The 14,678-nt window shown below is 39.2% G+C and overlaps 1 protein-coding gene across 2 annotated transcripts in view; it reads right to left on the bottom strand.

The window, feature by feature from the left end:
- Positions 1–14,678, bottom strand: part of kcnab1a (potassium voltage-gated channel, shaker-related subfamily, beta member 1 a) — a 70,604-nt gene that overhangs the window by 21,008 nt on the left and 34,918 nt on the right. For both annotated transcript variants that reach the window (XM_026363302.1, XM_026363311.1), the window contains exon 2: positions 4,137–4,180. In XM_026363302.1, coding sequence (XP_026219087.1) covers positions 4,137–4,180 — 44 coding nt within the window. The remainder of the gene's footprint in view (positions 1–4,136; positions 4,181–14,678) is intronic.

Below are 14,678 nucleotides of genomic sequence, written 5' to 3'. Positions count from 1 at the left end.
ATGATTATGCAAACACACAAACACTGTTTTTCCAGTTTTCCCACCAATTGGCATCATTGGAACTATCGAGTGTGTTGGCAGCACAGTGAAGCCACCACAGCCCTCCCTGAGGTCCCTGTAGAGATATTGAATTATCTGCAGCACCAGATTGCCTGTGCACAGGTCATGGTGAATACACTAATCACTTATCAATTAATCCACCCTCCAAGCCTCTCTCTCTCCCAGGATGATGCTGTTTTTTCTTTTTTAACAATTCAGCTAAAATTATCTAGTGAAAGGACAGAAAAAAGCTGTTACACAGGACATTTTCAGATAACATTATGGTCTGTTTGTATATGGGAAAAAACTATATTGCTAGTGTAACAGAAATAAATCATGTTGTAATGTCAGTGTGTGACTCTGATAATAAACAGAACACTTAATTTTAATAAGTCTACACTTAGTTTTAATGTAAAAGGTTTCTCAACCTGGAGTACTGCCAGCTGAAAGAGGCAGCATTACTGTTACAGTACATGCTTCCAGTGATTTTCTTATGGTTTTCTTGAAACCTAAATGAAAGTGTATGTGTGTGTGTGTGTGTGTGTGTGTGTGTGTGTGTGTGTGTGTGTGTGTGTGTGTGTGTGTGTGTGTGTGTGTGTGTGTGTGTGTGTGTGTGTGTATGTGACCCACTTGACACTCATCTTAGCTCAGCTCAGCACAAACCTCTATTCAACCTCTTTTAACCAAATAACAAGCTGCTCATACCTGCACCAAGAATGGCACGGAGTTGAGCGAAAATGTGTTTTAGACAGGAAGACGTGAGAATAGATTGAAAAAATAAGGAGAAAAAGGTAAAGCAAGAGAGAAACAAGTAAATGTTGGATCAGATGCTGGTTTAGACAAACAAAAGCATAAGAGGGTGGAAAAGACGAGGGTAATAACTATGTTTATAGAGAGAAAGACAGAGAGACATTAATACTGCCAGGACAAGGGTAGAGCGGCCAAGACAGGAGTAGAATCGATCCTCTTCAGGATCCTCTACATCTATGTCATCAACCCTCCCTCTGTCCAACGTGCAGAATGATAATTAATCTGCCTGAACAGATCCTGTAAAACATTATCATGCAGCAAATGAATCCAAAACAAACATTCACCTTTCATTTAAAAGATACTTTCTTTAGATTTCTTGGAATCCTCAAATTATACAGCTATTACTTATTCAGCCAAACACATTGACTATAGTTTATGTACATGCTAATTTGTATCAAATATGGGTGAATGAATCCAGCCAAGTAGAAAATTATCCAGGATGATGAATGTTATAATGGACTGCAATGAAACAAGCTCAAACTCAACAGCTAAAAGTTACAGTAACAAAAGAAGAAAGAAAAAGCAAAAAAAAAAGCAAAAAAAGACGATTTAAGATTTAAAGTACAATGACATGGTCAGTTTCACAGATAGTGTGTAATTGTGCATTAATACCCAACAAAGATAGTGTCAAACAGGACATATATATAAGGTACAGGCTTTAAAAAACTTTAACAATCATTTATTACTTTGTCTGTAGCTGTATAAAGGAATAATTTGTAAGTGAGCCACTCCATGTCAAAGTCTTTGTGCTCCTTTATCATTAAATAGCTAAGCTAAGTCTAAAACGCATCCTGCAGGTTTCATTGTTCTAAAAGCAGCCTAAGATCCTGAGTCACAGTGTAGCTGTGAACCATCAATCCATAAGAAATATATTTTCAAGAATATCCGTAAACATAATATATTCTAAAGCAGTAAAACCCACACTTGGCGGCTGGATCGTCTAGTGGTAACATCGCACGCCCTCAATCTCGGGATTTGCGACTACATTTGTGCAAACAGCCTGTGCGATTTCTGAACAGCAAAAAGACTGGTTTTCTGTGAAAAGAAGTCTTCAGCTGATTAAAACATTATGTAAATGAAGTCTGTGCTGGTGAGGCACTGTTTCTCTCAGGGCATCATCATGCGGTCGCTCTTTAAAGAGTGCGACTCCTGTGACAGTTGCATCTCCTACTGGCTTTAGTTCACAAAACCAGGGAGTAATGGAAACAATTGACTTAATCAAGATTTATTAAGAGTGGATATGTGTTTTATTACTTTTTCTATCTACAGCTCTGTCATGGGTGTTGTGCTGCTCAGTTTTGCTGTTAAACGGAGGTGGAGTTGTGTACTGTATCCACACACTGTATGTACAAACACTGCGTCCGGACAGTATTCCTTCAAGTGAGACAGTTCAACACCGTTGAGCATCCTGCTCTTTGCCCTCTCTTCCTCTCCCCTGCCAGCATCATGTTCGCCCAGGGCGCAGCATGTGGCAGGCAGCTGGCATTATACTGACCTTTTCTGCATGGTGCAGTTCAGCCAGTTTGAGTCAAACCTCTCTGTCTACCGTGAACCACCTGGGGTTACGGCGCTCAGAGGCGGCCTGGGAGCCAGACATTACACCATGAAAAACAGCAGTTCTACTTGGTACCAAGAAGTCTCTTTCAGTGTAATCTGCCAGCGACACCAGGAAAAATCCTTTTGATTCAACTTCACGGTACCTTTAATTCATTACATGTCTTGAGGCAGCTTTGTCACTTCTGTTTGTCCTCGTTATGATCATAAATGCACCTGATTCGCTCATTGAAACCACCTGACAGTAAATAGGTTTTAATCAGTTAATCTCACAGTATGTTGTAGGAGAAGTAGAAATACTATAAATCATGATTTCTTTGTCACAATTCTTCACATTAACTTAAGAATCCACGGATCTTTAAAAGTGAAAGCAGCTCTAAACTCTGCACATGCTCAATGTCAATCTGCACTAAGTGGAGCAACAAGAAAACACATTCCCTTCAATGCAGGGGGACATTTAATAATCAGGTTAGGCCTGTCAAAGTGAAAATAAAAGAAGTTTAACACCGTGCTTTCAGTGATATTTAATGCTTCCCAAATGATGCATTTATCACAAACCTAAAAATAGTCAGTACTCTGTGCCAAATGTGGTGAGATGGTGTTTCATGTGTAAACAGAGCAGACAGGAGCAGCTGAGAGAAGTAAAGTGGGCCATGCTGAAATCCATGCATGGGAAATCCCTCCATATGAAATCAGCAAGAGCCCCTCAGTAAATGTAGGCAGGCTTAGCAGCAGAAGACGTACATATTGACTCTAGGATTTGTAGACGTTAAAGGGAGATGCACAGGTCTCCGCAGTGTGATAAATAATCAACAGAAGTTTAAACCTGAACTGGAAGGTTTTCAAACTCACAGGCAAACCAGGTAGAAACAACATCATGATCCATCGTTTTCCCCGTCTCTTACCACTGCTGACCAAAAACAGACTCAGTGTTGTTTGTGAACACATCCTGCTGAAGGTCAGCCCATATAAGCTGCCTAAAGCTCATGTCCCATGAGCAGTAGACGATTTGATCCGATCTAAGCTGTGGGGGCCGATCTGCACCCTGAGGGGCTTCTTCTGAGCAGGTGAGGATAGTGTTTTTTCTAATCCCGAGGACACTGGCAGATCTGATACTGAACAGTACATCTTAAAGTATTATACTTCTGGTTGTGTCACTACTTTGAAATACAGTCATTCAGGATCTTCTGACTTTAGGACAGATGTGTGTTCACTCAACCAAGGTATCTGTGTCACATCTGCCACATCAGTTTCACACGCTCTTCAATCCACAATCACACGTCACACTGAGCACAGAATTTCTTCGGCTTTATTGTTCATTTACTCTGATTTGACTTCATTTCCTTTTTCTTTATGCATTTTTAGTTTTGAACTAAATTTCCTTCCCTAACAAGTAAATTGGATTTTAGGGGTGTGATGATTTCTTATTTACTGTAATTTCACATCTCGTGTTAGTTGAAGGACTGTGCTGAGTGTAGCAGGGCAGCGAGAGGGAGGGCTGAGTAATGAGGAGAGAATTGATATTTGAGTCTCGTGCTGCTGCTACAGTAGCTTGATTCCCCAAAGTTGCATTTTGTACCTCTAAGTGTGGAATATTACTTATAGGCAAAGCTCATCTATGACTACACATATTGTACTGAGTAGGGTAGACACATCAAACATACATACATATACATATGTATAGTTCATGTAGTGTGTCTTGTCATGTGAATAAGAGTGCAGAGTCTACTCACCCAGTCCTAAGCAAGATACTCTGAGTCCTGACTTTCCAAGATTCCTGCAAAAACACAGACAAACAAATAGGATTAACCACCTCGTCAAAAAGAGAGTCAGTTGTGACGATTCACGAAAATCCTGGTTCATCTTTAGATCATGTTGATAATATTAAAAAAGAATTATTATCAGTCATTAACCCATTGCAACCTCTGTCTTAGTTAAATTTATTATAGACATTTCAATCAGAAAGAGATTAATAATGGTGCATGTGAGATGACTTTGGGAATAATAAGAAAGTTGCTTGACGTGTCAGTGCTGTGCATGATCACCTGACTGCTTAACAGAATTTCTGCTTAACAGATTGGTTTATCTGACAGAGGAAACTGAATTCCTTTTTCACAGACCTGCAGATATAAGAAGTGGCACCTCCAACCATGTCTGATCAGGTTTACTGTATGAGTACAGTATAAGTCATGCTCTTTTTCCAAACAGTGAACAGCCTGTCCTTCCACAGTAGATGACCACTCACTGAGTTGCATCCTCATTAATACAAAAACTCATGGACATGCTGACTAAGTCACTACCTCTGCCCTCTTCATTCCCTCAGGAACAAATAAATAAATAATTATGATTGTAATTATTACTCACCCATCATGTACACTTAATAACCCTAATATAAATATCAACTACTTGGGGACAGCACAGTAAGCACAACACTGACACAGCAAGAGTCAGTTAACAGCTGCAACATTGTTCATGAGCACCTGAAAAATCTGTGAGGTCAATATCCAATATTCATAAGAGCAGTGAGACTCAACAAAACAGGAAAGTTGTGAGCTGTAAATTCAAAACATTGAGCTGAACTAAAATGTGTTGTATAAATGCATTTATTTGATTTGACAGGAGGGAAAGGAACGTGTTGCCTCTCATATTACATTTATACAGCTGAGCTTGTCCTTCCAGGCTGCAGCACAGCGACTAGACGTGCAAGCCCCTGCCATGTCCAATCAAGCTTGAGAAACCGTTATTGTCCTGTCATGTCAGCTTCCTCCGAGAGCGTCCACTGGACTGATGACTAAACTGATGCTACAGGACACACACACACACTTTTGAGGATACTTCAGAGTGTTGAGCAGGTGCAAAGCTGCAAAACTGCTGCTCCGATTCATCAGCTTGTTGTCAGTACAGGTGGCACAGTTTTCCTGGGGGAGGAGTTTACAATATGTCAAGTCGGCACTTTCCCACTTGCTCAGGAACCTTATTTGGAGAGCGCACTAGAGTTTTTAAAGTCCATGTCATCATTTTTATCTGGAAATATGCTGTGTTTATCACACTTTACAGTAGAAAGAACAAGTAACATCTGATGTTCTCTCTGTATACAATTAGAATAAGAACCAGGTTAGAACAGATTTAATGTTTGTACAGCTCATAAAACAAATAAAGCAGAACTCTTTTTTAATGAGGGCATCTGAAATGCAAGAAACCAAAGATCATATTTGATCTTTGAATAATTCAGTCACCTGCATTATTCACAATACATGCATGGTCTCATTAAAATCACTGAGATTTAGAGGCTAAGCTGTGTGTACATTATTCACTGCAACCAGCAATCTTTCATTTTTGTTCACCTGTCGAAACCAATTAAGTTATTGATTGCTGACCTGTGTCCTTCCGAATAGTTAATTGGGCATGAAAAATCACACCAACCTCATTTTTGGATGATGTGTATTACACTGTTTATGCCATGTTTCTGGTATTTCCACCCACAGCCAAGGTGATGCAGAGGTTGTTGAAAACAATGTAAACTGTCCACAGGAATGGCAGAGAGTGTAATTGTTATTATAATGTTTGGCTGAGATGAACTAGAATCCTGGAGAGGGTAGAACCAGGCTCAGCCCTCTCAGCGGACCTGAACAAGAAGAAAAAGATTATATAAAGTTGTGAAAAAGTAACTTTTACTGTCAAGAGTTAAGGTTTGCCTATAGTAGGAGCAATCATTTGAATTTAGATCATGGAGACCAGAGGTGCTGAGTCAGGCGGAGGACGCCCAGCCCACGATTAATGATTATGCTGCTGTTTCCCAGCTATGACCATGACTGATGATGATACAGGTGCACTCTATTTCAGGTCTAAAAAGAAAAGCTTGGCTGAAGCTAGAGCTGAGCCAGATCACCTAACAAAAGAAACCACAATTCATTTAGACCAAGTGCATCAGTTCAAATTGGACCAGTGTGGGCTATGTATGAGATGGAGCTGTTTTCACTGCTAAACTTCTGGGTTGTGACTCTACAGCCTTACAATTATTTAAGATTATTGTTTCCGGCAGTCTGCCCTCACAAACTATCCACATTATTTAACCAAATAATTAGAGTAACAGCTTCTCCTAAAACACACATCAACGAGTAGATTCACAATATAACTTTAACTCGTCAGCGCAGCTGTAAACTCACATGAATCCACTCCTCATTATGCTCTTCAAGAGGAGGCTGGGAGTTATATTATATCCCATATTGTTTGAAGTCATAAAGGAACAAATAACTTTTCTCAGATCAGCTTGGCTGATGCAGGTACTGCTGAGCGTACACAATACATCTCCTCAATCAGCCTTCAGAGGGATAGACCGGAAGATGGATGGAGGCACGAGCAGCAGTGAAGAGGATAATAGAGGAGATGGAAAGAATGATGCGGAAAGGAGAATAAAATAAGATTTCCCCACTTGGGAAATGGAGGGAAAAAGTGATGTCCCTAATTTAAAACTCCTTTCAAATGGATCTTCATAGATATGCAAACACTTCTAGTCACACATAAAAAAATAGCCAACCCCCCCACCACACAAACAAACACACACCCTAATTCAGCCACCCTCGCCCATCAAATATTTATTGGAATATGAACCCCCCTGTAGCTGCTGTAGCAAACACATCTACCATAACAAGCTTTCCCCATCAACGAGGCCATTCATCTCCACTTGAACATGCCTTCGTTCGCCTGATGATAGACAGTCATGGATTTCTCTAATACCCTCAGCAATATTCTTCTCTCTCTTCATCTGCCAAAGCACTAGCTCTCTCTTTCGCATGTCAGCAGTCAGCGCCGCAGATCTGTCACTGATTCACCCAGTTTCTCCTCCGCTATGATCGCAGAGGGAGCTGCTCAGTGTTGAGGAAGAAAAACACATATAGGTTGTGCTTACTGGATGCATTTTAAACAACATTAGTTTTTACTAGACAGTTATTGGCTAAGAAGTAGTCAGTGATTGATCTAAATGTTTTAATGTTAGGAGCTGAGTGGACAAATTGCCTTTTTGCTCTTATACTAATAGGCCCTATCATCAGGAGATTAATGACTAAATCTTATTAAAGCACTTTACAAGTGTGACTTATCAAATTAAACTGATTAACTTTAATAATTTGTAAACACTTTATTTCACAAGTGGGAAGGTGAATAAGAGCTGCTTTGTATGTTTTATTTAATCAACTGCATTGAGGTTAGCGACCTCTGTTGTAAAATGAAACTGATGATACAAGTATTACATTTTATAGTATTGGGTTATGTGAAACAGAATAAAACTGCAGACCTTATAAATAGATGATGGTCAACATTGTTGTGCTTGGTGTGATTATTGATTCCTCTTTTGTGACCGATTTGAAAGTGAAAATAAAATTGATGTTCATGATACAGAAAAAAAAAAGCCACAAGAGACCACCCGACACACTTTTCCAATGAGTGTAAAACAGCCATGTATGTGTGTGTGTGTGTTAGTGTGTGTGTCAGAGATAGGACGAGGAGAAGGCAGGGGTGCATGCCTAGGGCCACCTGAGCTCCAAATAAAGTAGGTTAAATGTTACAATAATTACCCAACACACAAGGTTTGTCTGTAGCAGCTTCACAGTTATCGCACTATTAGTCAGGTTACTTATTATAACTCTATTTTACAAGGATTATTTGTGCTGTATATCACTGTCTGTGAAGGCATCATTGGAATTGGCTAACATCCGTGCTCATGAGTCTACAGTACATAATACATTGAACTGGCAGGGTGTCTGTGGCAGGACACTACAAAGGAAGCTGCTGCTTACTAAAAAGAACATTGCTGCACGCCTGAAGTTACAGCACTACATCTGGCATAAAAAGGCCACTGCATATCATGAAAACATCATCCCAATCAGCCTGACCAGCTTGCAGAGATTGGAGGGAAGATGAATTCCCAAGTGTATCAAAAAATTCTTCAGCATAATGTGAGAATGTCTGTACGTCAGCTGAAGCTCTGGTGAAGTTGTGTGGAGCACGTCCACAACAGAAGGGCTTCAGAAAAACTAAATCCACCTTTTGGAGTGGCCGAGTCAGAGCCCAGAGCTCAACTCAACAGAGTTCCTATGAAAAGACTTGAAGAGAGCCACACACGAGACGTCCAAAGAATATGACAGAGCTAAAACAGTTCTGCAGGAAGAATGTTCAGGTCTGATCCACAGCTACAGGAAGCACCTGATAGAGGTTATTGCTGCTTAGTGGGGGTCAACTAGTAATTAATTTCAAGGGTTCACATACTTTTTCCACTATCACTTAGACACTTGTTTTTTATAGTTGTTCTCAATAAAGATCAGACTTTTTTTTGTATGTTAGTTGTTGAGGCATCATATTTGTTAATATTCTTGACTTATATAAAGATCAGGTCACATTTTATCACAAATTAATTCAGAAAACCATGAGGTTCACACTTTCCACTGCATACTCAGTGGGCTTAACATTCAAGTTAATTATAGGTGCAGTACCCTGTCAAGAGATACCCATAAATAATAGGTATTATTGTTACTGGAAAGCAAGCTGCCGGTGTAGAAAATCGCCTGTCAACACTATAATCTATACTGACTTTATTTGTGGTTGAGCAAAGAAAATAGAAGACATACAGTTTTGTGTATCATTCATAAGCATATAATAATCTTTAAAAACTCTCCAGAACTTGTCTGCTGCGCTCATCAACTGTCAGATATTCAACTCTGAAGGTCTGACAAGGTCCCAGATTTGAAACTTAGGGTTTCTAACTGCTCCTGCGTTGTTTGTTCTCCACAATCTTCTATCACAGATTCCTTCAACACATGTCCGCTGAATTTAAATTACCCAAGGGAATAACCGCTCCTGTTTGAAGTATGGTCAGGTGACAGTGATGTAAAGAGGAAGAGACAGGCAGTAGAAAGCTATTATATCCTCCTAAGTAATGTTTGTCTAGTAATAATTAGGGAGAGAGAATGTGACACTTATGTTGATAATCTGTAAAAGAAACTTATAAAAATAAATTTGCATAAAATCTATTGGTAAAAAAAGCTGCAGTACTAATGACTTCGGTTGAGAGGAAAAGAGAGCCATCTGTAGATGATTATCATGTTATGTGGACTAATTATCTCTCCATATTTAATTGACTGAGTAATTACACTAAGAGAGGGAGATGGGAATGATGATTGATTAAAAAAACAACAAGCTAAAACAGATTTTCTGCAGTGTCAACCATGAGACAACCTGTTAGCCAATATCAATAAAATTCAGATGAGAAACCTTTGAACTTCTGAAATGTCAGATTAAATTAAGTTTACATGGTTATACAATAGATGATGTACCATTTAAAATAAAAAATATATATAACATGTAAAATAAACACCTAAATACACAATGTTGAAAGTAAATCATGTGTGTGGAAACAATACAGTATATGAATATATTTGTAAGTTGCAAACATGTATTTGCACCTGCTTGCATGTTACATGTACATATAGCATGTGGTTTTACCTGTTCAGCAGTACAAGCTGAACTTTTTCTTTGAACTAAAGAGCAATCTCAGCAGTGGGGCTATTTTGTGCCTATCAAAACCTGGGCACTGTGTGGGTGGGGGGAATGTGTGTGAAGGAGGGTGGTAGCTCTTAAAACCTACATCCAGGCAAAGTAATGCAGCAGTCTGAGTATGAGAGTAATATAAAAGCTGTCACCTAGCGAGTGAAGCGAGACAACACTGCCAAAGGGACTGGTAGCAAGCGCAGTTTCAGCCAATCAGTCTTTTGACACCTTCACAGTTACAGCTACAATATATATACTGTCACAAGAGCAGATCATTGTGAGTATGGAGAGATTTGCATGCATATGTGCGCATGTTAAATCTGGGATTGAACCATTTAAAGATGCATTACTCATTATTTATAAGTATGCTGTGCAGCTATTTGATGACTGCGGAGTATACAGAGTGTATTTGTTGCCATGCGCTGAGTCATACATGTGTAAAAAGAATCACAACAGGCTTTTCATTGTGCTCCTCAAGAAAAATAGCAGAACTCTACAGCTCCAGGTACTCCGGCTTCCTCCCACCTCCAAAGACATGCATGTTAGGTTAATCGGTGACTCTATATTGCTCATAGGTGTGAAAGGTTGTCTGTCTCTGTATGTTTGCCCTGCGATGGACTGGCGACCTGTCCAGGGTGACAGGCCCGATGACAGCTGGGATAGGCTCCAGCACTCGTGTGACCTTTGAGTGGACAAGCGGTTAAGAAAATGGGTGGATGGATGATTCAGCACTTAAATTTGTATTTCATACTTGCTCATTTTACTAAAACATTCATACACATCTAAACTGCAATCACAAATATGTTTAGGAGGAGACTTATGTGAATGTTGGATTTTATTAAGACCTAATGTAGGTTTATTTTGTGGATGCATGAAGCACTGCCCTACACTGCACAATGTAACAGTGGCCAGTGGTGGGGAACAAGCAGAGTCCAGGACTTTCATACCAGCAGACTAAATTTGAGTCTGGGTTAAGTCATAATAACACAATAATTTCACAAAACACTGCTATTTTGAAATAATATGTGTAACTACAGTGAGACAGGACCAGTAAAGTTAATACATCTTGAATTATGTTAAAATCAGTCTCATGTGGACAGCACACAAACCATTTAGAGTTTTACACCTCTTCCGTGGTCTGGCTTCTTAACCGGGGGTGAAACAGCCACAGAATATTTTTCACAACTTTACAACCCCCATTGCAAGTCAGAGCCACTCATATACTAATTGTCGGCTGTAGCTCATTGTTGTTCTAGATGGGACATTCTCACCATGTCTGCACCAACCCTGTTCAACTGAGTGTCCACAGCTCAAAACCAAAGGACAAGCATCATGATGACTCTTATGAATAGAGTTCATGTCATTTTATGGGGAAAATGAGGAAGTTACGCTGACTGAAAACTTTTTAGAGGTAAAAAAGTGCATGTTGCACACATTTGTCATCACAGTACGTGAGCTAAATGTCCTCCCAGCCTTCCTAACTTTTTTGGTAATTATATTTGATTGCTATTTGCTTTTAAAATGTTTCCAGTCTCTCTCAGATGGCCCTTACATCATCAAGGTAAGTGGGTGTTGTACATGAGTCAGCGCATGCGAACGGTTGCCTGAGCATGGTGGTATGCAAATTAACAACAGAAAAACAAAAACAAAACTTATTTGGTTGTGGTTTAATTGTATATTGAGTAGATTACCGATTTCTAACAAAAAATGGAGGCCTGCTGTCATTTTCATCAATAATTCATGAAGTTACTGCTGTTGTTTGGCACAGATTCGGGAATCAAACTCAGGTTGCTGAAGTGAAAGCTGTAAACCGCTCCTTCACCACTGTATAACTGTAGGTTAATTTATTCACAAAAGGTGTTACATCTTAATAAAAGCCAACACACATCATGTTAATTTTAATAGTCATAGTAGAATGAACAAATGTATTTAAGCAGGACTCAATGTCTATGAGATGTAGCACAGCACCCACACCAAAGCAAAATTGCTGACGCTTTCAAGTGCTACATCTGCACAATACCTCTTTGCATTACACATATCTAACTTATATACAAATGTATATCCTTTACCTTGCCTACAGCATCTGTATGTAGCCTGGTGCACATATCTCAGTTTATACAGTCACTTTGGAAAACATTCACACCCTTTCAAGCATTAAAATGGAAAATGCTAATTTAACTTGGAATTGAATAAAAAAAATTGCTTTCCTTAGTGACCATATAAACCCATAATACCTTGGTCAGGTGGACCTTGTTTGGTTTAATTAAAATTTTAGTTATTTCCTGAACTTGACTGTAGTCACCATCACCTGTGACAAACTGAACTGATTGGAAATAAACTCAGAGGCCACTGGTGGTCGGTGTATCTGTACAATCTCATGCAATAGTATGCCTCAATAACTGTGAAATTAGTGGTGCCAAACAGCACTTGAAAGACTGTGAGAGCATGATGGAAACCAATCTATCTCATGTTATCATTATGAAACTGGCTGTTTTTCCATTTTTCATTTATGTTATCAAGTTATTGAGTCATATTCTTTCTTGTGCACCTCGTTTTAGCAAATATAAATGTGTCAGCATTGAACAACTACAACTGATGAGGTCCTTCCACATGGCTGAGACTCATGGGAGTTGTAGTGCTTCAGTGCCAACAACATAATTGTGTCTTTCTCTGATGAGGTTCTTAAATTTTACTGTCAGTTGCAGATCTAGATAATAGATAATTTTGTGTTTCACCTTTGTGGAAAGACAGATAAAAGATGTCCTGTAGGGGAAAATAAAATAAAAAACTAAAAGCTATAGGGGACTAAAATAAATAAATCCAGCTTTCTCTATACAAAAATAACAAAGAACATACAGTGCACTGAAATGTAACCCCACAGTTAAAACATAACACTATGAGCAATAATGGATTGTTATGTAGCAACATCCATCCTTTTTGCACTGTACAAGTAGGACGGCTGTCCTGGTGGAGGTTTGAAAAAATACACGCATACCTCTTGATTTTTCTCCTGAGGTAAATTTGCATTGAGTTGGATACTTAAAATGCAAATTACCCACAATTAGCTTCACACTCCAGAGAGAAAAACACAGCATGTATCTGCACCCTTACAACAGCATTCTTGTAGTACATTCGATGATCAAACACGTTTTCAAGCTATTCAGTTACAACTATGCATGTATATACAGCTACTGCCAGTCATCGGGTGTACGTGTCACAGGCACAGTCGACTAGTTATAAACGGACGCTACCAAGCTCAACTCTATGTGTGCGTGCAGTGACTCAGGGTGTCTGCGTGGGCAACAGAACCTCACATTTCATGCCTGAATCGTTTCGGCAAAACTCTCTGATCTATTTGTTGTCAAGTGGCCTTGCTGTTCAGCAACAGAGCCTGACTGGTTTCCAAGGTTAAGTAAACCCAGTACATCTGAGAAAGCACAAGCCATTTCCACAAACCAACGCTGCAGAATCTCTTTTGAAAGAGAGATAATTCTGTCTTCTGCAGTCCTATTATTTTTCCTTTTGCTCCTTGTTACAGCTGTTGAACCAAGCAGGTATCAATCATCCTAAAACAGTGCCCCATCTTCCTTTCACACATACAATATACACACACAAATCAATTTTCTTTCAATTTTCCGAGGTGCTGATGGGAATACAAAGCTTTTCAAAATGCTGTCAAACACTGTACTTCAGGGGGCTTACTGCAGAAGATTATGAAAAATTGTTGTGGTGATCTGCAGCTAATTCAAGTGCAAACGAAGGACAGAGTGTGAGGAAAATGCTGATGAAGAAGAAGTGGTGGAAGAAATCCCTTTCTTTTTGCAAACTGTGTGTTAAGAGTAGAAACCTTGCTGTTAATAGCACTGTTTGTGTTTCTGACAGCAGAGTTCTTGTGAAATTCTGTTAAAATCAAAGATGTGGACGTCGTGCAAACACAGTGGTTTGAGGGAAACTCTTTAAAAACAACAGTGGCAAAGTCTCAAGAGGCAAAGAGTCAAGATTTTTCTACTGAACTTGTTATTACACCAGACACTAGCAGCAGAATCAAGCTACGTGGGCTCATGCATGGTCAACATATATATTTCTGAACATAAAAAAACCTAAAAAACATTGTTTGGTGTGAGTTTTTTGTCAAGAAAAAAATCTATGTACTCTTCATAGAGTGTAAGAACAGCAAGTTCTGGTTTAATTTTCACCAAACCTTGACTGTGGACAGAAATGACTCAGAGCCTGGAGGCAAAACAAAACGAGTACCAAATGTAATTCTTAGAAGATCCCAGATTCTCCCTCAATAGAGACAGCAGCCGCTCAGAGAAGCAGAGGCACACACTCCAGCTTTAAAGTGGTAATGTAATTCTGAATGCAAATATGCAAATGTGCCGATTTCTACTTCTGCTTACTGTACACGAACAGCTGGACGATCAGCTGGATGTCAAATGCCTAATGTAGTGTTGTTTTACATGTTAGACTAAATCAGTCTGTAAATAAATAAATAGGGATTTAATTCTTCTGCCGGTAGTTTTTGCAACAAAATTAGGAATTACCAAGCTAAAATCAAAGAGTAATAAATATAACACACCCTTCTTCACACATACAGTAGATCTGTGGATTCATCACAAGTTTAAAGGGCTGCTACAGTAGCAGGAAGTGGAGACATCACATTAATAAACAGACTAGAGCTCAGTCACTTACAGTGATGACTTTGCAAACTGCATTATTAAAACTTACAAATT

This window comes from Anabas testudineus, chromosome 13, assembly GCF_900324465.2.
Source record: "Anabas testudineus chromosome 13, fAnaTes1.2, whole genome shotgun sequence".
Taxonomy (NCBI): Eukaryota; Metazoa; Chordata; class Actinopteri; order Anabantiformes; family Anabantidae; genus Anabas; species Anabas testudineus.
The sequence above is the reverse complement of the archived record's forward strand: the minus strand, read 5'-3'. Positions and strand labels throughout refer to the sequence as shown.